The following is a 26407-nucleotide window of genomic DNA, read 5'->3' on the forward strand; positions in this document are numbered from 1 at the left end:
TCCAAATCACTGTGGTGAGCAAGTTCAAGCTTGTCTTTGTGGAGATCTCAAGACCAAATCAAAGGATGTGATTACAGACAACCTCAAAAGAGAAACAAAGTTAAAGATGAGGAGGTAGCATCTTATTTAACTCTAAATACTGGCATACTGAATACTCCAAACCTCAACCCAAGAGCCATGTAGTTGTTCAACTAATGCCTTGTAGGCAGCTGGTAGGACCACACATCTATGCCTGATTCTGAACCCAAAAACAAACAGGAAAAAGGGATGAGTTCACCCAAACATTTCCAGTATTTTTAAAATATACTCACTTGTAGACCTCTTATGTTGTCAACTGCAAGGACCATCATTTCGTTTTCTTGAAACACGACATCTATTTCCTGCTTTAGCATGATGGCAGAGTTCTTGCACACCTTTTTTGTCTCCCAGACCTGAGTAAGAGACAAAGGAACTAAATGACTATGTATTGTCAGTCCTCCCTCTGAGATACTGCATGGTAACAAATTGTGATTAACAATTAAAATGCATATGATATAAAAAATTCTTAGGCTATAAAACAACAATAAATATGTATTAACATATCCTGTAGTACGAGATGGTTACTATCACATGGGTTGTGGGATATGTGGTCAAAATGTCTCTGAGAATTCTACTTTAACATCAAAACAAACAAACAAACAAGCAAACAAAAGCAAAAAAGCTATGCCATTAGGGAGATTAACACAGGTTGACACTGTCTACAGTAAGATACAACGCTCACAGCAAGGTTAACCCAGGCTGACACCCATCTACAGTAAGATACAGAGCTCACAGCAGAGTGTAAATCACAGGTCACTAAACAACCTGTGCTTTGGTATAGTTTTCTTTATTTATTTATTTTATAAACAAGACCTTCTTGATGAGGGAAATTGATTTATATTCTAGGTCAAGTCTAGGAAGATGGTACATAAAGTAGCACTGGCCTTTCTGGGTTTTTCCTGCACCCAACGTTTCATGCTCTTTTCCTACTGTGAGAATTAGCAAGTCAGTACATGTACAGTACTTTGCACAATGTGTGATATACAGTAACATTAAATTAGTTTTAGCTATTATTTGTATAAAACACTGCACTAGATGTTACAAGCACCAACTAGGATTCCTGGACTCAAACAGTTGGATGTAATTCTAAAATATATAAATAAGTCAAGGGGCAGTGGAACACTAGAAGTATGGAATAAATCAAATTTATATTTTATATCAGAATTTGATAGGCATCAATCAAAAGTGACACAGAACTACCTAACATTAATGGAGACAGATATTCCCTTAAACAAAGAAGGCCTGAGTAGACCTTAAGAGGGTGAAGATTCTATAAGAAACTGAAAGTAAGGTTTACCAAATGTAAGAAGCTACTTAAGGAACAGAACAAGCACGGTATCTGAGAAATGTTACCTATAGGAATAAACTGAAGGATGGTCTGGGACCAAACAAGACCACATGGTGGAGGAGCTGGAAGACTTACAAGAGTCGATTTACTCTGATGAGAAAGAAAGCCACTATCTGTTCTGGAGCAAAACTGATGTAATCATACATGTGGGTGTGTCTCACTGATAGAAGCAGGAGGCTCTGGGCTTCATCTCCAACACCAATAAAAAATAACAGTGAAACTGGTGTGTGTGTGTGTGTGTGTGTGTGTGTGTACAACATATATACATATACATACATATACGTATATACATATATATCCTAGCCACATCATGTAGTATAGCAAGAAAGGAGACATGTCAGAGCCTAATACCTCTCATGGCAGAAAGGCAACAGATCTGGATATGGACAGTAGGAATGGAAAAGGAAAGATAAATAACAATTGAAAGGTAAAACACATGAGCTATGAGAACTATCATGTAAATAAGAGAATTCAAGAGGAAGAAGTCAAGCCTTCCCAGGAATCCATGGTGTGCAAGCAGCCTACTCACTGGCCTCTGTTCAGCAGCTGGCTGAGTAATGGTCAATGAACTGTCCAGATGAAGGAGACATGGTTCACCAAACAGCACTTTTCCAGGATCTATATGTACCTAGTAGCTTTGTATTTTACCTCCCTTAATACTTCCCAAAAAAATGTCTTTTTCTATAAATTTAGTTTAAATGTTTAAAATGAAAATATCTCAGTATTTCTCACCCTTATTGTTTGGTCATCAGAAGCTGTCAAAAATGATGAGCCATCAGGAGAAAACATCACACCATGAACCCAACTTAAATGTCCTCTGCAGTCAGCCACCTTTATGCAGGAGTCTAAGTTCCACAACTATAGAGTAAGCAAAGAACACAGGACATCACGTTCAACAGTTCAATACGGCAAACGTACTAGAAAGAATAGTACCCAGCGGTACTATTTCTACAGAAAAGGCCCCAAAACACATTATCAAAATTTAAAACTGATTACATATAAATTATTTATTATACGATCATATTTTTAATAGTAAATAAACAGAAGCAACAAAAATTGCCATGTTGGTACAGGTCAGCTGATGCATCTCACATTTAGTGAACACAAAGCCCTGGGTTCACTCCACAATACACACACACATTCTTAAACAGTCATGAACATAGTGTACATAAGGAAGATACTTTAAAAGCAGCAGGAAAACTCCAGAATATATCATAATTAATCACATAATGGAATACTATGCAAAATGGGATGCCAAAAACATCCCCAAAATTATCAAGTTCTGTGATATCTGTTAAAAGAAAAAAAATGAAGAACATATACTATTTTTAATTTAAGAACTAGATTATGAAATGCTGAAACAAATAAAAGCATTTTTTTTTTAAGAAATTACAAAGTCTGGGAGTGTAGTTTGGTTGGTAAAACCCAGCATGGCGGCAGAAGGATCAAAAGCTCGGAGTCATCCTTGGCTACATAGTGAATGTGAGTCTAGCCTGGGCTACATAAGAGCCCATCTCAAACAAAAAAGGAGAAAAAAAAGAGAGACAAGAAAAAAATCAATACATGAGCATATAGATAGCTGTAGATACATGCATATACATGCATACAGAAATCCGCTTACATGGGCAACAAGATACTGCCTCTGAGACAGAGAAATGAGAGGACAGGGGTAACGATGCTGAGATTCCTCTGAGAACAACTTATTATAAAGCTTTGAATCTAGAGTCATGCACATGTTTTATCTTTTTTTTTAATCAATCTAAGAATAGCAGGATACACATAAGCAGCTTGCATATAAGAATTCTCTCTCTCTAATACTGTCATCCAATCTTCATCTGAGCTGCTGCAAAACCCTACAACAAATGAGCACACTAACTGTAACATGTACACAGTTCCCTTTCTACCTTATGACAACCTGTGGGAGCCGGCCACCATCCTGGCAGCATTTGTCCTGGATTCTGCTGTACATCCCTCAGATATACTCCAGCCTAATGAAGTACCATATGTGCCTCATTACACTTTGAATTACACCTACTTTATGATTTCAGAGTTAGCATGGACAAAACAAGTACTTTATCTCATGCCCAGTGGTTTTCACTTGAGGTCTGGTTATAAAACGGTTACATAAAAAGCCTGCCTTATCTCTAGAGTCCAAACTGGGAACCGCAGCAATAGAGGACAGAAATTAAAGTAATCCCTGATCCCACAACTGAAAACTCTCAAGAATCCCTGCTCCTCTCTACCTTCCACTTGGCTCTCTCAGCTGTCACTGTGAGCTTCCATGGCAAAGCCCTTATTTCAAGATGGAAGACACTCATGGTTTCCTGGAGCTTTCTAAAGATGATAGAAGGTAAGGATCTTAGAAATGATAGGAAGTACAAAATTGCAAACATAAACAAGTCATTTCTAAGCACTGTTTTATTTGTGCTTGGCACTGACAATGCTATCTTAACAAATCAGACATAGGACTTCCATCTTACCCTATTCGAATTACCTAAGGGCCTGAACTAACTCATTTGTCTTAAAAAGAATAGCGTCGGGGGCTGGGGAGGTGGCTCAGTGGTAAGAATGCTCGCTCTACAAGCATGAGAACCCGAGTCTGAATTCTCAGCACCCATGTAAAGAGCCAAATGCGTGTAACCCCAGCACTGAGGGAGAGACACAGGCAGATCCAGAAATCCCTCACCAGCCAGCATAGTTAAAACAGTGAGCTTCTGTTCAGTAAGAGACTGTCTCTGGGCACTAAGGAGGCAGGTGATACCCTCAGGTCTCTGCATGTGCACTCTGTCACATGTATATACCGCACACACACACACACACACACATATATACCAACACATACATGCAAGAAGAAGACCCTGTGTCTATACCACTTAGGAGATACCACGTCTATACTGTTTAAGAGTGATCAAAGTGTATTATATGCATGCATAAAAATTAACAAGTTCCATTATTTCATACAGTATATATTTATTATTTCATATGCTAATTTTAAAGCATTGAGTAGAAAGACAAGGAAAAGGGCTCAATGGATAAGAGTATTTTCTCATAAGCATGAGGACCTAGGTTCAAATGCTCATCATCCCTATAAAAAGTCAAGCATGCCTACATGTGCCTATTATCCCAACATTTAGGGGTAAAAACAGGCAAATTCCAAAGCTCCATGGCCAGCCACCAGCCAGTGAGAGACCCTTTCCTAAAGAATTAAAGTGAAGAGGAAATAAGGCATCTGCATGTGCTTGCATGGGTATGGACACTCATATGCATACATAACACACACACACACACACACACACACACACACACACACACACACACACACAGAGGGGGTTAATGCAAAAAGAAATGCCTCGGAAACCAATGATCATTCCATGGTTTCCTCAGTCCCAAGCACACACTAGATATCCAATAAATGCTGGGTAAATGGCCTTGTCATTCCATCACTATAAAATCATGTCTTCAACCACATTAAAATAATAAAGCCGGCCATATAACTGGATATTCCAAAGCTATATGTCATTAGGCTATGGAGAAAACACGATTTTCCGAGAAAGCATCCTCAGCAGTTACGGCAGCCACTCTTGTCGTCCTCGGATCTCTAGAGACCCAGATTCCACTGAATCAATTCAACGACTCACCTCCACACAGAACTGAGACAGGGCAATCACTGCCAAATGGTCACAGGGGGAGAAGTCGCAGTACTGGATGGTGCTGTGGTGACCTGTATGGATCTCTGCCAACAGGCCACTAGTGTGAATATCAAAAAGCTGTCAAAACAAAGAGAAAACACATAAAACAAAACATCTTAAGTGATACCTGTGCTAAATCTAAATCTATTTTTAAAGGATGCTCCTCCTACCTCAAATATAAAATATAAGTCCTGAAATCCTACAGTTACTGATGGCTGCCATAGATGCTGATAGCCATAAATAAGATGTAGAACACTGTATGCATCGCTTTAAAATACAGCTCATCATGAACGCCATCTTCTTTTTTTTTTTCTTTTTTTCTTTTTTTTTTTTTTTAAAGATTTATTTATTTATTATATATGAATACACTGAAGCTGTCTTCAGACACACCAGAAGAGGGCATCAGATCTCATTACAGATGGTTGTGAGCCACCATGTGGTTGCTGGGATTTGAACTCAGGACCTCTGGAAGTGCAGTCAGTGCTCTTAACCACTGAGCCATCTCTCCAGCCCCGAACGCCATCTTCTATAGAGGGAAATTCATCACAGATATTCTCTCAAGCTGGCCTAGAGAAAGCAAAACCTTTGTGCATGCATGAACAGGCCAGTCAAGCTAACACAAGCAGAGCAGTTCTCCCTGGTGTTACTGATTCAAGAAAGAAAATGCATACTCATGAGCAAAGATGCTCAAAATAATATACAGCCAAGCCCTGCAAAAATGAAATAAGCTCAGTCAATTCTAGCTCTCTCCAGAGCTATCAAATTACTCCATTAGAATTAATCACTTCCCCATTTTTGAGCCAAAAGGGCTATTTTTTAGTAATACAGCCTTCACTTCGATTCTTTAAAGATTTTCAAATACTGAATATGGGTTGGAGAGATGGCTCAGCGGTTAAGAGCACTGACTGCTCTTCCAGAGGTCCTGAGTTCAAATCCCAGCAACCACATGGTGGCTCACAACCACCCATAATGAGATTCGATGCCCTCTTCTGGTGTGTCTGAAGACAGCTACAGTGTACTCATAAATAAAATAAATAAATCTTCAAATACTGAATATGTTCTTTCAAAGGTTTTGTCAAATGGTAAGCGTATATATGCTTCATACACACATACAGTAAGTTGATACAGTCTAGTTATTGAAGACTTGGCCTAGACAGTCCTCAGGAAGGGGACAAAGGCTTCCAGTGGGAATTGTAACGAAGTTCAGTGAGGGCACAGCACAGCAACACACACAGAGCAGAGAAGGCTGTTAACAAAGGACAGGAAGTCATATTTAATTGTTTCCTGGGGCAGGTTGTTTTTAAAAATTAGTGGCTAATGCCAGGCAGTGGTGGCGACTTTAATCCCAGAACTTGGGAGGCAGAGGCAGGCAGATTTATGAGTTCGAGGCCAGCCTGGTCTATAGAGTGAGTTCCAGGACAGCCAGGGCTACACAGAGAAACCCTGTCTCGGGGGGAAAAAAAATTAGTGGCTAAGAGTGACAGGGGTAAAGAATTGGCAAATGTGAAACAGAAAATTGTCCCAGTTGAGGAATGACAACAGAGAGAAGAACTGAGGACAGTAGAGGCTAACAATACAAGAGCCTGAGAGAAACAGAGAAAGAAGGAGCAAACAAGAGTGAAACCTTGGGGCCCACACATGGGTGAGGGAATCCCGACGTCACTAATTCAGCATGCTAGATAGGAATCCTCTATAGGGTAAGGGGATCCCAAGGTCACTTACATGCTACATAGGAATCCCTCTATAGGGTTTTAAAACAAGGTGTTTTATACAATATGTATTCTTTTCCTTTTCCACTAGAACAGACCTTCTGAATGCTTTAAAATGATCTTTCCCTGGGGTTGGGGATTTACCTCAGTGGTAGTCTGTGCCTAGCACAGGGTTCAATTCCCAGCACCAGTCAGGAGTAGGGGAGAAGCTTTTTTTCTTAAACATCACTAGCTATCTGGAAAATGTAAACAAAGCCACCACCTCACACCTACTTCAATGGATATAAACTTTTAATGAAAAATACATAAAATTTTAAATAGAAAATAGTGGCCAGTGCTACCGAGGATGTGGAGATGTTGATCGCCTCATACCCTGCTAGCAGAAATGTAAAATGGTGCAGCCACTGTGGGAAAGTCACCTCTCCTCAAAACCTAACACAAGGTTATCATTATGCTCTGGCAATTCCAACATCAGAGTATACAAAATGTTACTAAAAGTTGGGTCTCCAACAAATACATGTTCACTACCTTTCACTGCAGCATCGCTCACAAAAGCCAGCAAGTGGGAAAGCCAGTGGGTCTGTACAGAGGAAAGTGTTTTTAAAGATGTAGTGACTATTCACAAACACATACAGAGGAAGAGAGAGAGGGAGGGAGGGAGGGAGGGAGGGAGGGAGGGAGGGGGGGGAGGGAGGGAGGGAGGGTCAGAGAAACAGAGAGTGAGAGACTGTTTAGTTCTGATACATTCTATAATTTGAATAAGCCTTTAAAACATTATGCTCAATGAAATGAGTCAAGCATAAATAGACCAGTATTATATAATACCACTTGTACAATTTCCAGAACAGGCAAATTCATGCATCATGCTATTAGTCACCAGGGAGTGGGGATAGAGAACTGAGAATTATTAGTGGTACTGGAGCTTCTGTTTGAGTGATGAAAACTTTCAGAGACACACAGTGGTAGCCAGGCTGTGGTTGGTACACACCTTTAATCTTCACCCTCAGGAGGCAGAGGCAGGTGGATCTCTAGTTTGAGGCCAGGTTGGTCTACAAAACGAGTTCCAGGACAGCAGGAACTACACAGAGACCCGATCAAGAAAAGAAAGGCAAGGCAAGGCAAGGCAGGAAAGGAGAGAGGAAGGGAGGAAGGGAGGGAGGGAGGGAGGGAGGGAGGAAGGGAGGGAGGAAGGGAATATGCATGCAGTGGTAACAGCTGCACAACTTTATGAATAGGATTATAATGCCAATTGTGCACATTTAAGAATTGTTTGGGCCGGGCAGTGGTGGCGCACACCTTTGATCCCAGCACTTGGGAGGCAGAGGTAGGAGGATTTCTGAGTTCAAGGCCAGCCTGGTCTACAGAGTGAGTTCCAGGACAGCCAGGGCTACACAGAGAAACCCTGTCTTGAAAAAAAAAATGAAAACAAACAAACAAACAAGAACTATTTGGGAGCATCTTTAACTCCAGCCACTATGGAGGCTTCTGAAGCAAGAGACTAAAAGTCTGAGGCTAGCCTAGGCTACACTAGTGTGTTCAAGGCTGGCCTAAGCAATTTAGCAAGGTGCTATCTCAAAATAAAAATGAAAAAGAGCTGAGGTTGTAGTTCAATGATAAGGCACTTGCCTGTATTTGCAAAACCCTAAATTCACACCCTAGTTATCAGAAAAAGCAAAACACAGTTTAAAATAGTAAATTTTACTGTATATATTTTTATCCTAACAAAAATAAAATTTTGAATCTTCAAATTTTACAAATTAACTGTATTCTATTTTTACTGACTTTAACACACTGAAGACCAAAGGACATATTTTTCTTCTTAGTTTCCTGCTAGATGGACATAAGTCTACAAGTAACCGAAGACCCAGGTTCACAATTACTAGATCAGTAAAGACACACCCAGTCCCAATGAATCTATATACAAATATATGATAGTACCAGTGACTTATAGTATCGCTGTGTCATGTCTTTTAAAATGAGTGTTAGGACAGAATGTCCATGAGCCACAGGATTTGCTTCTCTCAATCCAGCTTTGGACAGACCATTGTGTCTACTGAGAGGACACTCACCCATTAGACCCCAGCACCATAGCAATCTACCACGTCTCTTGGGGGTTTACAGTTTTAACTATACATGTTGATGAGTGCTCAGACCGTGATGTCAGCATGAGACCTACCATTTCCTTTTTTGTCTGCCTTTATTTATTTTTGGAAAAACTCACAGTTTCATTCAGTTCTTAAGGAGTACTTCTTTCATCAGAGCCATCAAAGTATAAAAGGGTTAAAGGTACTCTGAGAGGCTGGAGAGACCGCTCAGCAGTTCAGAGCATGCACACCCTTCAGAAGGGCAGAAGTTCGTTTCCCAACACCCATAGCAGGAGGATCCCAGTCACTGTAACTCCAGCTTCTGGGGAGCCAATACCTCTGGTTCCTCCATTCACTCGTGTGCACATGCCCACACCCAGACACAACACAGACACATAATTAAAAACAATTTTAAAGGTATTTTAAAAATCACCAAAATCAACCTATCTTAAACTTTTTTTAAGTGATGAAGAAAGTATTCTCTTTTAAACAAACTTAAGAGGGGGGAGAAACAGGGCTCAGCAGTGAAGAGCAATGGCTGCCCTTCCAGAGGACCTGGGTTCAATTCCAAGCACCCTCATGACAGCTCACAAGCATCTGTATGAATAGATCCAGAGGATCCAATGCCTTTCTCTGGCTTCCATGGTATTATATACATGGTACAAAGACATACGTGTAGCCAGAGCATCCATGCACATAAAATAAAAAGTTGACAATAATAAACTGGAGGAACCCTGGACTTGACATCACAATCTGCTCCTGTGGTGCACGGCTTTCCTATGCTGTTTCATACTGTGTGTCTTGGGAAAGTACAAAGTTATTTCTGACCGGTGTGATTATGACCTTTCTCACAAGGCCCCCCATACCCCCCAGAGGGCAGTTAGCAAGCCTGCCCCAAATCACAGAGCTAGGTTAGACGTGGAAAAATGTAACAGAGATGAAACTTTACATCGAGGTGGATTGAGATGCAGGACTTACGAGGACTTTGTTTTTTGCTGCCACTATGATTTTGTCACCATCTGCAGACCAGGAACAACATTTGACCATCACCTCCACATCCTCTGGAGGGTCCTCGGAAGTCAGGAAGAAGTGCTTCACATTAATGCTTTTCCTCTCGTTTGCTGATCTCACATCCCAAAGCTGTTTAGAAAAGGCAAAAAGCAACATTGCTTTACTCCCAACACATACGCCTAGAATTCCAACTAGATTATATGTCATACAGCGTGCTCTACCCAATGGATGTTCCTATGTAAGCCTGACTTTTTTATTAGTTTTTAAATTAAGAAATCCAGCTTCCTACAGGAACTAGACCTAGGTCCCCCCCACACACACATTTGTTGCAAATGTGCAGCTTGGTCTTCATGTGGGTCCCCTAACTCGCTGATCAGAGGCTCAGTCTCTGTTCCCTGCCACTGGATCCCCTTCCCCTACCTGAACTGCCCAGTTGGGCCTCAGTGGGAAAGGATGTGACTAGTCCCACTAGGACTAGATATCCCAGGGTGGGGTGCTACCTAAGGGGAGCTCCCCTTCTCTGAGGAGAAGGGGAGGGAACAATGGAGGGAGAAATTTGTAAGAATGGGATTGGGAGGAGCGGAGGCTGTGATCTAGATACAAAATCAATAAGAAAAAAAAAGAAAGGAAGGAGAAAGGAAGAAAGGGGGAGGGAAGGAGGGAGGGAGGGAGGGGAAAAGGGAGAAGAGGAAGGAAGGAAAAAAGGAAGGAAGGAAGGAAGGAAGGAAGGAAGGAAGGAAGAAGGAAGAAGGAAGGAGAGAGAGAGAGAGAGAGAGAGAGAGAGAGAGAGAGAGAGACCCAGCTTCCGTTTTGCAAAAACAAACAAACAAAACCCCACAGTCAGTAAGAGTAGATAAAAAGGTAACTGAGCTGCACGCCGTTTGATACATCTATAATGCTATTACTTTGCAGATAAGGCAAGAGGATCATGTGTTTGAAGCCAGCCTGAGCTACATGAAAGCTCATCTCAAAAGGAAAAAAAAAAGTTAACGGAGCCTTGCACAGTGTGGAAGAGGCTAAAGACTGGTGTTGGCAGGAAGAACAAGCATAGGAGAGACTCACAGCTGTCTGCTGCTGCCCTCTGCTGGCAGAAGCGGGAGCTGCACAGCACATCTACCTCAAGCACAGCAGGAAACTGTACTGGGCCTGGTGCCTGCTGGGCATCCAGTGATAATGAGGGCCCTAAGGAGAATCTATACTGAAAGCTACACTGAGAAGAAACATGGCTTCCGCTGTGCTGGGGCTATGCAGTGCTACAGAAGTAACCAGCTCCTGAGCAATGGGATATGGAATACTCTAAGCCTTATTCTGGAACAGCCACGTAAGTGGTACAAAAAGCAACGGCCCCTGAAAAGATGCAGCTTCACTCCCAGACCTGGAGCAGAGTCCTGGCTTCAGAAGAGCCACTGTGACCTGGACCAAATCCTCCCACCACCACTACCCCTCCAAAAAAGCTGACAAACCCTAACACTTTCCCCTTGGGACAACTGTGTCTATAGTGTGTAAAACAAAACAAACGAGACAAGAGGAACTAGCACGGCTAGCCTTCTCAGATACAGAAAGAAGACAGGCACGACGGGCCAGTGGTGAGGGAAAGTATCTCCCACCAAGCCTGGCGGCCTGCATTCAATCTCTGGGACCCACATGATGAAGGGCCAGAGCTGACTGGCCACCTTTTCCTCTGGCCTCCAGACATGTCACACACACACACACACACGCACACACACACACACACACACTACATAAAGTCATTTCTCAGTTTTAAAAAAACAAATCAAGTATCAGACTCTTTGGTCCTAATATCCAGAGTCAATGAGAAATCATACTGTTACCAGGACAAACTTAGGTCTGGGAACTAAAAGAAAGCTGACACAATTTAATTTCACCCCGCCTACTAACACTTCATGTGCTTCTGTACCCAACTCGGCCCCTAGCAAGCAGTGATACAGTTTCCCACCTCAGGAGATGACTCAGCCACACCACTGCTGTTCTGAGGAGGTGACTGCACTGTACCCAAGGTCCCTGTGCACCGTAAGCTCTGTAAGCTTTAAATAACAATCTTTAAATAAAACACTTTAAGATCGTCTCTCTTTGAGGCCCAAAAAACTAAATGCTTATCTACATGATACCCTACAACAAGCATAGAAAATCCCAGAGCCTTTGGGGCATAAATAATTTTACAGCTCTTATTCTCTCAGACGGTGAAAGCTTTACAAGGCTTTGACCTTGACATGCTGTTATCTAACATCATTTTGCAGGACCTCTACCTTCCACATGTCACTGTGCAGAGAGCCAGTGACACTGGCTTAATAGCACTGTAGGAAAGCCGTCATCAACACAGGCGGTTCTCCCCGAGTGCAGTGATGCCTGTCCCCTACTGCTAGTGACACTCACACATGGATACAGGAATCAAACCTGTCGCTGACCAACAGGACATAAAAATTTCTGAGCTCAGGACTGTGCACTGGCCATGCCATTGTCTAGTAAATAGCATCAGCCTGTGTGTCCACCAGCTGAAGACTGGAAATAAAAGTGTATACATATTCACAATGAAATGACGGTGATGCAGAGACTCATAACTGGTAATGTGTTGAGAACAGTGACATCCTAAACAAGACATTCATACCATTCATCTAAGGCCCAGGCAACACAGCAGCTGAGGGTGTATAAAGAATGCACCAGCCAGGAGATAGGAAGAAAGGCAGCAAAGCGCCATCTTCTGGGCAAGCTAAGGCAATGGTCAATCACAAACTCACCTGCTGTATTGAAACCTGAATGGACCTGCAGGCTAATAAAATGACTCAGCAGGTAAGAGCTCAAACCTGACAGCCTGAGCTCACTCTCTGGAAGCCACCATGGTAGAAGCAGAGAACCAACTCCTGGAAGCTGTCCTCTGGCCTCCATACTCTTGCTGTGGGATGTACACCCTCAGATGCAAAAATAGATAGACAGACTGACAGAAAGATGGTGTAACTTAAAAAAGGGAACCTAGGCTGGGCAGTGGTGGCGCACACCTTTAATGCCAGCACTTGGGAGGCAGACGCAGGAGGATTTCTGAGTTCAAGGCCAGCCTGGTCTACAGAGTGAGTTCCAGGACAGCCAGAACTACACGGAGAAACCTTGTCTTGAAAAAACAAACAAAAACAAAAAAACAAAAAAAAATACAGAACTAAGTCTTTTAGTTAGGAGAGATGATAGAGGTTCTGATTAGTCAACAAAATGATGGACTGGGTATTAGATCTATCTTGTACCTTACTGATACAAGTTGGTATAGTTATGCTCTAATTGTAATTTGAGAGAAAAGTTTTATCTTAATAGGAAGGGTGATATGTAGGAAGAGCTAAGGTGGAAGGAGTAAGGAGAGGAGGAGGAGGAGTAAGGAGAGGAGGAGCTAGGAGATGGGGGAGGGGGAGGGGAAAACAGAGGCAGATGTTCTCCTGTCTCTAGCAGTCAAAGGTAGTTGGTATATCTAGGTTGGGTATTGGGTTACACTTCTGATTGTATGAGCATCTTGTTATTGTGCATTTCCAAACTTACAAAGCCTTTGATTAACATTTTTTTTAAAAAGTTACTAATAAAAAAAAAGGGAACCTGGCATCAGCCTGCCATAGATTGAGAAGAGGCTCAAGAGGCAAACCCCTCACTGCTGAACTACAAGATACTGACAGATTCAGAAGGAAAAGGAAACACTGTCTTTGGTTTGTACTGACTGGCAATCCACAAACTAAAGCTTTAAGATCATTTCACTTTGAGACCAGTCATTCACAGAAATACACACATGCATGTAACTTTTAAACTAAAATAAAAGCTTTAAAATAAAAAGAAAAGAAATGAACCTTGCACATAATTTTGTCATTCTGTTTATCCACTTACCACCTCCCTAACTTTATTCTGAATAACCAGACCGTGGAGTATACTTTTTTCTTCTAGTGTTTAAAACACAAAGGCATAGTATAGTATCTAACAGGTAGTGAATATTAAATACACAATTTTTAAAAACTTATAAGTAAAAAGACAGATTATATACCAGTTTCAAGCACAGATGTTTAGAAAGTTACTAAAAGAAATAAGCTTAGCTTTATTTATATAGGTAAAAAACACAATCCCCTGAATGCCCTTTCCAAACCCATGTAAAACAATAGTAAAGGGATTTTATTTCTCTAGCCACAACCCACAAGATAAAGAAAATGGTGATAGCAATGTCCTCTGAAGCTTGGCAACTGCAAGATCCTGCTTAGCAACTGCAGATAGACTCAAAGCAGGGTACCATATCTTCTTAAGAATAGCAGGGAGACCATAACTCAAGCAGTGTACCATATCTTCTGAAGAACAGCAGGTAGATCATAATTCAAGGCAGTGTACCGTATAGACCATGACATGTTTCAAGGCACAGGCCAAGAAGATTTTGTACTTTTCCACCACCTGGCCCCTGTTACCCCCTCCCCTTGTAAAACATGCTATAAAAAAGCATTTCATGTTCAAAAAAAAATTTTAAAAAAATAAATTAAAAAAAAAGAAAAAAAAAAAAAGAAAATGGTGATAGGATAACAAAATTGCAGTAAAGGCCAGAAAGAAAAAAGGTGGATGGGTTCCTAAAATCTGAATCCTGATCCTGCAGTGGGGAATCAGCCCAACAAACTCACAGCAGGAATCTAAGTGGCTCAGAAAGTACAGGCTGGATCCCTCTAAGTCAGGAGGGCTCTTTAAAGATCCACTGAGATCCCCTCTCCCCCTCTGCAGCACAGGTAGGCTGTAAACCTAAGGGTTATTCTATACCTAACCCAGTTACGGGCAGGGTCAGTATACTGAAAATAAGGACATAAGACAAAGCACACATTCCATCTGCCATCTCTGCCTAGATACCACTGTATATCCCAGTGTCTACAATCAGAAAGTGGAGCAGTTCCCTCAGAACACTCAACCTGATCGAGAGAAAAGATTACCAACGGGAGTTCATCATCAAAACATGAAAGCCAAGCCTGTGGACGTCTGGGGTAGACCTGACTCCTGACTCCTGAGCATCATCCTCCTGCCTCCACACGCACACCATGGCACCTCCGCTCTCATACTCAGGCACAAAATTTTTTTTTCAAATATAAAAACCTAAGAACCCGCCGGGCAGTGGTGGCACATGCCTTTAATCCCAGCACTTGGGAGGCAGAGGCAGGAGGATTTCTGAGTTCAAGGCCAGCCTGATCTACAGAGTGAGTTCCAGGACAGCCAGGGCTACATAGAGAAACCCTGTCTCGGAAAAAAAAAAACCTAAAAACTAAGAACCCTCTGAGGAGACACAATTCCCAGTCAGGTTCTTGGTGCTACACTGTTACACAGGAGCAGATATCCAGGGATCTGATACTGAAGACAGATTTCTAAAAGGTATACAGGAACCAAAAATGTATTCACATTGGCAAAAAGAAAAAATAGACATGAAACAGCAGTGTAATTTTTTTTTAAATCTAATTCTAAGAACAGGGACTGAAAAATATGTGAATAAAGTTTTAAAATACTGTTGTGTTTAAAATAGTAGGAGATGAAGTGAAAGAAAGTTCCAGAAAGGGAAAATGAGGAAAAGCGAGGAAAAAATAAAAATCCAAAAACAAATATTCCAAAAAAAAGAAGATATAGGAGAAATCAAACAAGGTGAGAAGACTCCAAAAGTGACAGATAAAATACCAAGCATGCCCCTTTCATACCACTGTACAGTTCCCGAGACTCTTCAACAACAACAAGACTAAAAATAAAACTGGATTTTACAACCCTGCCCAAGCCGCGGCTAGCAGCCACATGCTCAAGATAATTCAGAGATCTGTGGGACCAACTACCCTGAGCCTGTTCACCTTCAAAGTCTATGCAGCACCCGAAAAGAACTTGCCTCACAGCGGTTCCGTGAGGATCTATGAACTCTACTCAGTTCCCAAGGGTCAGTCTAAGTCTGTGGGGGAGCCAAGGACTCAGCTTGAAGAAAACACCTCACATCTCCGACATCACTGTGAGTGCATACAAGTTTGGGTCAGGAAATATACTCCCATACTAAAGCCAAGGTGGAACGCTCTGTCCAGTGGGGAGTAGACAACTATAACTGCCTTTAAAATGCGCCTCCTGGATTTTTCCCAAGACTCGGTGTTACTGGTTTTGCTGGTTTTGTTGGACTCCTTTCTGCTAGAGGTTCAAAAATAAAGAATCTGGTGTATCCTCCTTTTTTCATGGGGCTAGGTGCCTCTGTCTATTACCCGCAACAAGCCATAACCATTGCCCAGATCACTGGGGAGAAGGCATATGACAGGGTACATATGACGAGGGTACATAGTTGTAGAAGATTTATGGAAGCAAAATTTTCAGAAGCCAGGAAATGTGAAGAATTCACCTGGAAATAAATAGAAAACTCCATGCTCTGCCCATTTTAATCAGTTATAGGTAAACATTGGACACTCCAGACGGTAAATCATTATTTCTACAGACAAATGGGAGGATCAGTATTATTATAGTAAGCTAGCTTTCTTCAGGAAAAACAACATTAAGCCTTTCTGCTGTTTGGGGTGATGCCATATTACAGGCCGAGTAATCTGCAATCTTTCACATGGAAGTAATGTACAAGCCTTAGAACCCCTCATCCTTATAGCACTATTTATGTTCATAATTAAAGCCCAGATTCCAACAACAACCACCACCCTTCAGGGAAGACAGAAGCAGGTTAACCTGCCTCCTGACTACAGATCTAAAAATACTAGATGAATACATGTTTAAGATGTAATATATGCTTAAAGTTAGGAATTTAAACTCTAGGTCATAAAGCATTCAAAAATAACAGTCTGACAAAGATTCTCAGAAGCTGAAAGGAAAGCCTTTTCTCTACAAACATAGAAAAATGCTGCTCTGGTTTAGATCCAGAAACCCTGCCAAAGGCTGAGGAGCTGACGGTGTGCTTCCAAGTCTGTGGCACAGGCACAGGAGGTTCCTAGCGCTGTCACCCTTTAGCCCAGTTCCTCAGGCTGTGGTGACCCCCAATCATAACATTATTTCACTACTACTTCACAGCTGTAAGTTTGCCACTCTTGTGAATCACAATGTAAGTATTTTGAGACACAAAGGTTTGCCAATGGGGCCATGACCCACAAGTTGAGAACCACTGTTTTAGAGCCTTAAGGATGAAGGCCTAGAGAAACCAAGTTAGGCCATCAACAGGTACCCTTGAAGGGAACAGTGGGACCCCACTCCTTCCTATTTCCTGCTTTACTTCCAAGACACCATTGGGTAAGCAATTTCTTTCATCATACACTTCCTGACACAAGACACTTGCCTTAGCACAAGCACAGAGTCCGGGTCAGGTTAAAACCTCTGAGACTGTAAACAAAACTAAGGCCTCCCTCTTTATAGGTTGTTTACCTCAGGTTCATATCACAGCTTTGGAACACTACTAACACCAACAGAAGCTCCTATTTACCCTAAATCGTAAGGGCTTCTCAAAAGTTACAGCCCTCTAATGACGTTCAAAACCTCACCTTTAAAGTCCCATCAGCTGAGCAACTCGCCAGGAGCTCATCGTCTGGTGAGAACCTGCAGTGGTTGACCGAGTTCGTGTGACCAAACATGGTATTCCGACATTCTTTCTGATTCAAATCCCAGAGCTATTGGGAAAGGGAAAAAAGATAAGTTCAAAACATATGAAGGCAATCCATACTGGAGACTGGTGTGGTGAACACCTGTAGTTCCAACTACTTTGAAAGTTAAAACCGAAGGATCACTAAAGCTCAAAAGTTCTTAGACCAGCCCAGGCGTCTGGCCCCTTTGAAATTGTAACAAGGTGGAAAGAGGAAGCCCAGGCTGGGAACGGTGGGTCCAGGGAAAGGGAGAGGGAGTGCTAGGTTGGATATGATCAGGAACACTGTATATGTAAATCAAACTGCCAAAGGATATATTTTAAGTTCTATACTAAATGGGGACTAGCGAGCATCTGAGCTCTCCCAGAGACCCAAGCTCAGTTCCCAGCACCCATATCAAGTAGCTCACAACTGCCTGCAACTCCAGCTCCAGAGAACTCAATGCCCTCTTCTATGGCTTCCATAGCCATATTTATCTACTTAAAGAGACTAAAAATGCAATCTTTTATAATTCCTAATTACAAGTATTATCAACTATAGAGGTGAACACTTTGTTTTGTTTATATTCCTACCAACACCTTTCCCTCCTTCCTTCTGTGTCCGACAACAGCTCCGGCTTCTGAACTGCTATAATGCAAATACATCAAGGCTCTTCCCTTTCTCCCTTTACATGGCCAAGCTTGTGACCTGGACACAGCCTGCTGGCACTGCATTTACAAAACAATGAGCATGAACTAAATAAGGGACTTCTCCAGAATCTGATCTGTAAGCTCTGAGAAAGGACAAGTTGCTCCTCCTCTGTGATTAGGAACTTTGGGACCAACCTGGAGCTGAGGTATTTCCTGTCACATAAAGACAGTATGACTGGATCATCAAAGATGGCAGAGACCAGTGACAGGGAGGGAAGGTGGGCCTGAGAACACCACTGAGACATCTGGAATGCCAACAGCAAGATCCACGTTCACTATGTTCTCTGCAGTTATGTAAGCTAGTAATGCTTTTTTTTTTCCCTCCATTTTCTGCTTATGGATATGGAATTTAGAATGTGGACATTGCAAGTGCTGCGACACAAGACAGGAAAGGAACTGGAGATGCAGCCCGGGGATACAGCATTTGCTTAGCACATGTGAGGTCTGGGGCTAATCCCTAGCAGTGGCGTTAAAATAAATAAATAAAATAGACAGCCAGGTGCACATGACTTTAATCCCAGCACTTAGGAGGCGGAGATAGGTGGGATCTCTGTGATTGAGACAGGCCTGGTCTACAGAGTGAGTTCCAGGACAGCCAGAGCTATATAATGAGACTCTGTCCCCCCAAAATAAAACAAAACGAACAAACAAAACCTGATAATACAATAAACATGAGAAAATCAAAGAAGATATTCTGTTGTGTCAGGAGTTCATCTGTATAGTTTTCATACCCACACTTACCTTGAGGAAGCAGTCACTGGAGCCGGTGGCCAGAATGTGATTGTTCTTGTTGGTGAAATGGCAGCAGTTGACTTGCTCTGAGTGCTCATCATAGGTGTGCACTAGCTTCCCCGTCGCAGAATCCCAAACCTGAAGAGAACAAGAGAATAAAATGCACAAACAACCACTATTTCCACAGGAAATACGTCACTGTGCAGATGCTGTCTCCTATGAGGACAGACTTTGTCGCTGAGCATGGCACTAATGTGAACCCACTCCCTGGGGGAGTGGGGCACAATTCTGCCTCACTTTAGAAAGTTAAATACAGGGCTGGTGAGATGGCTCAGCAGTTAAGAGCACTGACTGCTCTTCCAGAGGTCCTGAGTTCAATTCCCAGCATCCACATGGTGGCTCACAACTGTAATAGTATCCAATGCCCTCCTTTCTGGTGTGTCTGAAGACAGCTGCAGGGTACTCATATACATAAAATAAATAAATCTTTAAAAAAAGAATGACATCATGAAACTAGGAAAAAAATCATTCTGAGTGAGGTCACCCAGACCCAGGAAGACAAATATGGTATTATTTGCTTATATGTGGATATTGGTTGTTAAATAAATGACAACCAGCAGGGCGTGGTGATGTACACCTTTAATCCAAGCACTCTGAGCAGGTGGATCTCTGTGAGTTCAAGGAAATTCTTGTCTACAAAGGGAGTCCAGGACAGCCAGGGGTTTGTTACACAGAGAAACTCTGTCTCAAAAAACAAACAAACAAATAGATGAATAATAACCAAGCTAAAATACATAGACCCAAGGGGGTTAGGTATAGAGGAAGGAACTGGAAAGACTCATGAATCTCCCTGGGAGAAGAAAATAGACTAGATTTTATGGGTAGTTTAGAGGGGTGGGAACTGAAGGATCAGGTAGGGAGGAGGAGGGGTGATGGGATTCAAGGATGGAATTCAGGGAAAGACAGCTAGAACTGAGAGACATTTGAGAGGTGATACAGAAACTTAGTTCAGTGGAAACTTTCTAAAATATATGAAGTCTCCTAATGAAGTCTCCAACAATGAGAGAGATGGAGTCCTACATGGCCATGTCTTGTCACCAAACTTTCTTCTAGTACTAGGTCTGGGCTACATTCAATCAAGTTGGCCAAAGAGGTCCCATGGAAATCTCCAAACAGGCCAGTCAAGACAACACATTGTTCTCCACAAACTGACAGCAAGGCCCCATTGTCAAAGACAGCACCCACACAACTCATTGACCATGGAGAGGTCAAGCTGCTGCCTATATAGAACCTTCATCCCCATGTTTTAGTCTTTGGACAGGAAGGTCCTCTTCAGGCTACCAAAAGAAAAACATAAACACCAACCCAGCCACAAAACCTTTCATCTACAATCTGTCCTGCTTGCAAAATAGGCTAGGGCACAAAATATAGTGGAACCAAGTTTGTAGAAGTAACTAACCAATGTCTGTTTTGACTTAAGTCCCACTCCACGAGATAGAACCCACACCTGACTCTGCTTGGATGACCAAGAACCAGAGACTGGATATCCCAAAGACCTAGGGCAAAACGAAATGCTACTGGTCTTTAAAAAAGTAACAGTAGCTGGGCAGTGGTGCTGCATGCCTTTAATCCCAGCACTTGGGAGGCAGAGGCAGATGGATTTCGGAGTTCGAGGCCAGCTTGGTCTACAGAGTGAGTTCCAGGACAGCCAAGGCTATACAGAGAAACCCTGTCTCAAAATAACAAAAAAACAAAAGGAAGAAAGAAAGAAAGAAGGCCGGGCCGTGGTGGCGCACGCCTTTAATCCCAGCACTCGGGAGGCAGAGGCAGGCGGATTTCTGAGTTCGAGGCCAGCCTGGACTACCCTGTGAGTTCCAGGACAGCCAGGGCTACACAGAGAAACCCTGTCTCGAAAAACCAAAAAAAAAAAAAAAAAAAAAAAAGAAAGAAAGAAAGGAAGGAAGGAAGGAAGAAAGAAAGAAAGAGAGAAAGAAAGAAAGAAAAGTAACAGTAAAATGACTCATAATGATATTCTGCTATGCCCATAGGTCATCAGAAAGGCTTCTTCCCTGGAGCAGATGGGAACAAATACAGAGGCCCACAGCCAGACATTATGCAGAGAAAGACGTTGGAACACACATCTCTAAACAGGATGTCTCCATCAAATCCCAACCCTCAGAGCTCACAGAAGCCCATGGAAGAGGAAGCAGAAGTGTAGAAACCAGAGGGGATGGAGGACAGCAGGAGAAAAGGGACCTCCAAATCAACTGAACAAGCCTCATACAAACTCACGGAGACTGAAGCGGCAAGCATAGGGCCTACATGGGGCTGCACCAGGTCCTCTGTGGAACTATTATAGCTTTCAGCTTAGTGTTTCTATGGGACTCCCGAGTGTGTGAATGAGTGGGTCTCTGATTCTTGTATCTACTCTTGGGCCTCTTTTCCTTCTGTTGGTTTGCCTTGTCCAACTTTAAAGTTGTGGTTTTTGTTTTATCTTATTATATTTTATTTTGTTATGTTTTGTTGTTATCTCTTAGAAGCCTGTTCTTTTATAATGAGAGGCAGAAACGCAGTGGATCCGGATGGAAGAGAAGAGAAGGAACTGAGTGGACTAGAGGAGGGGAAACTGTAATCAGGATATATGAGATCAGAAATCTGTTTTTAATAAAAGGGGGAAATACTCTTTAAACAATAAAAAGGAAAGAGAAAGAAGGACAGATGGACAGACAGACTTGGGCTCAATGGTTAAGAGTATATAGTGCTCCTCCAGAAGACACAGTTCAGTTCCAGCACCTAGTTTAGGAGACTGATGAATGTCTAGTAACTCCAGCTCCATGAGACCCAACACTCTTTTCTGGATTCTGCAGGCATTGACTGCATTTACATTTGTACACACACATAAACACACACGTACATATGACTAAACAAAAATAAATCTTTTAGAAAATAATAATAATGGAAAGAAATTAAATTTCCAGATAGTGTTCATTTATAATGTGCCAGGGTCCAGCCTCGACACAGAATGGTAGTTCTCAACTGGTACCAGGCATATCTGGAAAGTGCATAATACACACACAGGAATTGGAGAGACGGCTCAGTGGTTAAGAGCTGACTGCTCTTCCAGAGGTTCTGCGTTCAACTCCCAGCAACCACATGGTAGCTCACAACCATCTGTAATGGGGATCCCATGTCCTCTTCTGGTGTGTCTGAAGACAGCGAGAGGCTACTCATATACATGAAATAAATAAATAAATCTTTAAAAAAAAATTACACAGACAACATTTTGGATACAAGCTGACAGGTAAATTTTTCAAGACTTGAGATTGTTCTTTATCTCTCTGTCTCTCTCTCTCTGTCTCTCTCTCTCTGTCTCTCTCTCCTGCTTGCTCACAGCATGAGACTGCACACACTCTGCATTCTCCTGTGCGCTCTGCTTTTCTCCTGTATGCTTTTCTTTTCTCGAACTCTCAACACTCCTACACACCTCTGTACGCTCCCCTTTCATTCTCACACACACCTCACACACACCACATGCACACACACTCCTCACATTCTCTCTTCTTTGACACAAACACACACACACACTCTCCCCTCTCTCTTCACGCTTCCCCGGCCTTTAACTTGCCCCAGTCTTTTATTGTTACTCCAAAAGCAGGCAGAAAAGAAGACATTGTATAATCATTGGCAAATCAGATTCAAAAGAATAACCACATCTCACAACCAATTAAGAATTATAAAAGTTTCGCCGGGCAGTGGTGGCGCACGCCTTTAATCCCAGCACTTGGGAGGCAGAGGCAGGCGGATTTCTGAGTTCGAGGCCAGCCTGGTCTACAGAGTGAGTTCCAGGACAGCCAGGGCTATACAGAGAAACCCTGTCTCGAAAAACCAAAAAAAAAAAAAAAAAAAGAATTATAAAAGTTTCAAGCTTCTCTATTCCCAGGCCCGTGGCCAAAATAATAATTGCAAAAGTTATCATTATTTAAACTTTACTTTTGACTTATTATACTTCAGAACTCAGAGCCCCGAGGTTAGCCACATGCATTTTCCTGTGAAGCTCTAATGATAAATGACATGGGCAAAGCTGCCAGGCAGTGGACAGAAAGAGTCAAGTTAACTCTTAACTCAGCAGTTCCGCTAGCTTTCTGCTTCTGCACATTGCACACAATGACTCTCCTAAGAGTCCCAGTGCTTTGACTTAATTTTACCAATATATAATTTTATGCATTCTATACTTGCTTATCTATACATATCCAAAGGAGACCAGGAACTACTCTCAAGTGTGCAAAACTCATTTTATAACTTCAATAGCTTTTTCCTTTCTTGGGGTCCCAATGTTGACCCTGCTTCATTTTCTTAATTTATTTGTAAACTTTCTTTGCAAGTCAAACATTAATCCAGAACTACCATTGTGCCAATACTACATTGTTTCCAAGATGAGAACACACAGTATGCACCTGGGCCATTAGGACTATGCTGTGCCGTACCCTATGCCTCAATTTTTAGTTGTTTAAGAATCATTACATCGAGCCGGGTGGTGGTGGCGCACGCCTTTAATCCCAGCACTTGGGAGGCAGAGGCAGGCGGATTTCTGAGTTCGAGGCCAGCCTGGTCTACAGAGTGAGTTCCAGGACAGCCAGAGCTACACAGAGAAACCCTGTCTCGAAAAACCAAAAAAAAAAAAAACAAAAAAACAAAAAAAAAAAAAAAAAGAATCATTACATCAAGGAACATCTAGTTTCACAGAATTCACCAGAGCACAAGGAGAAGGGAGTAGGAAAGTCAGATGTAATAGAATAATTATGGACACCAAGGCCAACTGAAAAGCAGTCATGCACAAATGAAATCTATACAGCCGTTGTCCAGGGCTAAGGTTAGGAGAAATGGGCACAACTGTTTTTTATAAAGAGCTGCTGCGGGCTACTGAGATGTCTCCATCCCGGCCTGCTACAGGCAGTCTCTATCATGGTGCTGTCCCCAGCAATAAAGGACCAAGTGAGTAGATCATCAGGCAAGGGTCGTGTAACCCCGCTCACTCCTGCCTGTTACAGAAAAGAACTGCTGTGATTTCAACTCAAAAATAAAATGTTTCTCTACCTTCATTTTTTTCTCATTGTATTTTCTCAGTGAGTATTTGCCTGAATGTATGTATGTGCACCAGGAACATCAGTGTTGACAGAGGTCAGAGATGTGTGTCGGATCCCCTGGAGGATGGAGAGGGGTTGTGAGCAGCCCTGTGGGAGCTGTGCAAGAGCGGTAAGTGCTCCTGAGCACGGAGCCCCTGCTCCAGCATCATACCTTAACTTTCTTATCCACTGAGCAGGTTGCTATGTAACTGTCATCTGGAGAAAACGCGCAGCACAACACCTCGTCTTCGTGAGCTTTGATGTCCAGAAGCTTCTCCCCTGTCTCGGCTTTGAACACCTGCATAACAACAGCAAAGTGTTTCTAACTGTAAACCGCTTATCTGTAGGACATCATATCATGAAATTACCTCTTGGAAAGTTCTTAATCACGGTTATTCTCACAACAAAAATGAAATTTAGCAAAATGACTCAAAAGTCAGAATTTGTCAGGATTCCTAAGTGTGTATGTAAGCATACACAGAGAAGTATCCATTGTTGAGTGTTGCTAAGTCTCCCTAAAAAAGAAGTGGTGAAATCCAGCTTCATTTCTCGGGATTGCATTGACAAATTCTAAACAACCAAATATGCTTTCTTTGGGGGCTCAAAAAACCCAAATTAAGGGTGCAGATATAGTTCAGAGGTTGAGTGCTTGCCCAACATGCACAAGACCCTGAGTTCAATCCCAGCACTACTGGGGGAATTAAGGCCAAGAGTAACGTAATTAGTAATCAAGTACTGTAGAAATGAGTACACAATTATGATCTTGGAAAGATTCGGATACCCTAAATATAAAAGTGTGGAGAAGAGGCACTCTCCGCACGTCCCCAAAACAGGGTGAGAACGGAAGGACCTTTGGAACCAACCTATCCAGTTCCCACATACAGTCAGAAATCTCTCAGCCTCTGACAGTTTGTTTACCAATGTTTTCTCAGCAGCAGCAATGCTTTTCCTCCTTGCTGATGGAGTCTGCATGTCTGTTCATGACTGCTGTTTTCTCCTTACCCTTAAATGGCAAATGGATGCCAGTAACTGCCAAGATAAAGAGCTTATCAATGTCCCTGGCAAGTTTGGAACTATTGAAAACAGCCACACCTGTAATATTCTAACGAAGTTCTACGAACGTTCAAGAGCTTACATTTCTTTACTTCTAAACTATCATTTTCCTAAGTTTTAGTATATTCTAATTTGCAAAAATAGGCCACATGCCTCTTCCAGTGCTTTCTAAGAGATATCCCTTACCTGTAAGGTTTTATCTGCTCCACAAGAAGCTATTCTCTGACCATCCTGAGAAAAACATGCGTGGTAAACGGCATCTGTATGGGGGCGGACAACTAAGCGGGACAGATTCTTGATAGTTTTTTTGTTTCTAAATACAAGTGAAAGATGAAGAGAAATTCAATGACTGAGGATAAAAGTAACATTTTCTTTCAAATAACAAGTGTCTTTTAACATGGTTGTATCTCTCCCAAATACAAAACTATTAAATTACTAACATGCAAATGACAGTACAGAACACCTAAAAAAAGTAATCTAACAAAAGTGACATTTAAGAGAAATAGTATCTTATATCAAGCCACCTGGCATGTGCCACAAATGTCACTGAGTTAAGAGAAATGTACTTAACCAAACATATGCCACTTTCTATTTTCCCTTTTTAAAAAAATATTGTATTTCTATGTGTTTTGTCTGCACGTGCATATGAGCACCATGTCATACAATGGCCACAAAGGTCTGAAAAGGGCACAATATCCCCTGGAACTGGAGTTACAAATGTTGTGAGTCAGCATGTGGGTGCTGGGAACTAAGCCACTCTGCAGCAAGTGTTCTTAGCCACTGAGTCACCTCTCTAGCCCCTCTATTTTTTATATATACACTAATATAATATATGTAAGCATATCTTTTTTAAAAAACACAATTCTAAAATTAAAGAAACCACTGCAAAACAGAGCTCACACTATATGACACTGCACCTATACGACACCACTGTATGCTATACTTTACAGAGCTCACACTATATGACACTGCACCTATATGACACCACTGTATGCTATACTTTACAGAGCTCACACTATATGACACTGCACCTATACGACACCACTGTATGCTATACTTTACAGAGCTCACACTATATGACACTGCACCTGTATGACACCACTGTATGATATACTTTACAGAGCTCACACTATATGACACTGCACCTGTATGACACCACTGTATGCTATACTTTACAGAGCTCACACTATATGACACTGCACCTGTATGACACCACTGTATGCTATACTTTACAGAGCTCACACTCTATGACACTGCACCTGTATGACACCACTGTATGCTATACTTTACAGA

The 26407-nt window shown here is 42.0% G+C and overlaps 1 protein-coding gene and 1 pseudogene across 1 annotated transcript in view; one reads left to right on the plus strand and one right to left on the minus strand.

Annotated features, from left to right (window-relative positions):
* Apaf1 (apoptotic peptidase activating factor 1) overlaps positions 1–26407 on the minus strand; it is a 79571-nt gene that overhangs the window by 23317 nt on the left and 29847 nt on the right. Inside the window, exons 13-20 of the mRNA XM_028783089.1 lie at positions 25301–25427; positions 24234–24359; positions 18948–19076; positions 17419–17544; positions 9887–10048; positions 5065–5193; positions 2159–2284; positions 312–431 (exon numbers count right to left, since the gene is read on the minus strand). Of these exons, the coding sequence (XP_028638922.1) occupies positions 312–431; positions 2159–2284; positions 5065–5193; positions 9887–10048; positions 17419–17544; positions 18948–19076; positions 24234–24359; positions 25301–25427 (1045 nt within the window). The remainder of the gene's footprint in view (positions 1–311; positions 432–2158; positions 2285–5064; positions 5194–9886; positions 10049–17418; positions 17545–18947; positions 19077–24233; positions 24360–25300; positions 25428–26407) is intronic.
* On the plus strand, positions 15704–16297 carry LOC114634488 (annotated as a pseudogene).

The sequence above is a fragment of the Grammomys surdaster genome, unplaced genomic scaffold, assembly GCF_004785775.1.
Source record: "Grammomys surdaster isolate TR1022 unplaced genomic scaffold, NIH_TR_1.0 958, whole genome shotgun sequence".
Taxonomy (NCBI): Eukaryota; Metazoa; Chordata; class Mammalia; order Rodentia; family Muridae; genus Grammomys; species Grammomys surdaster.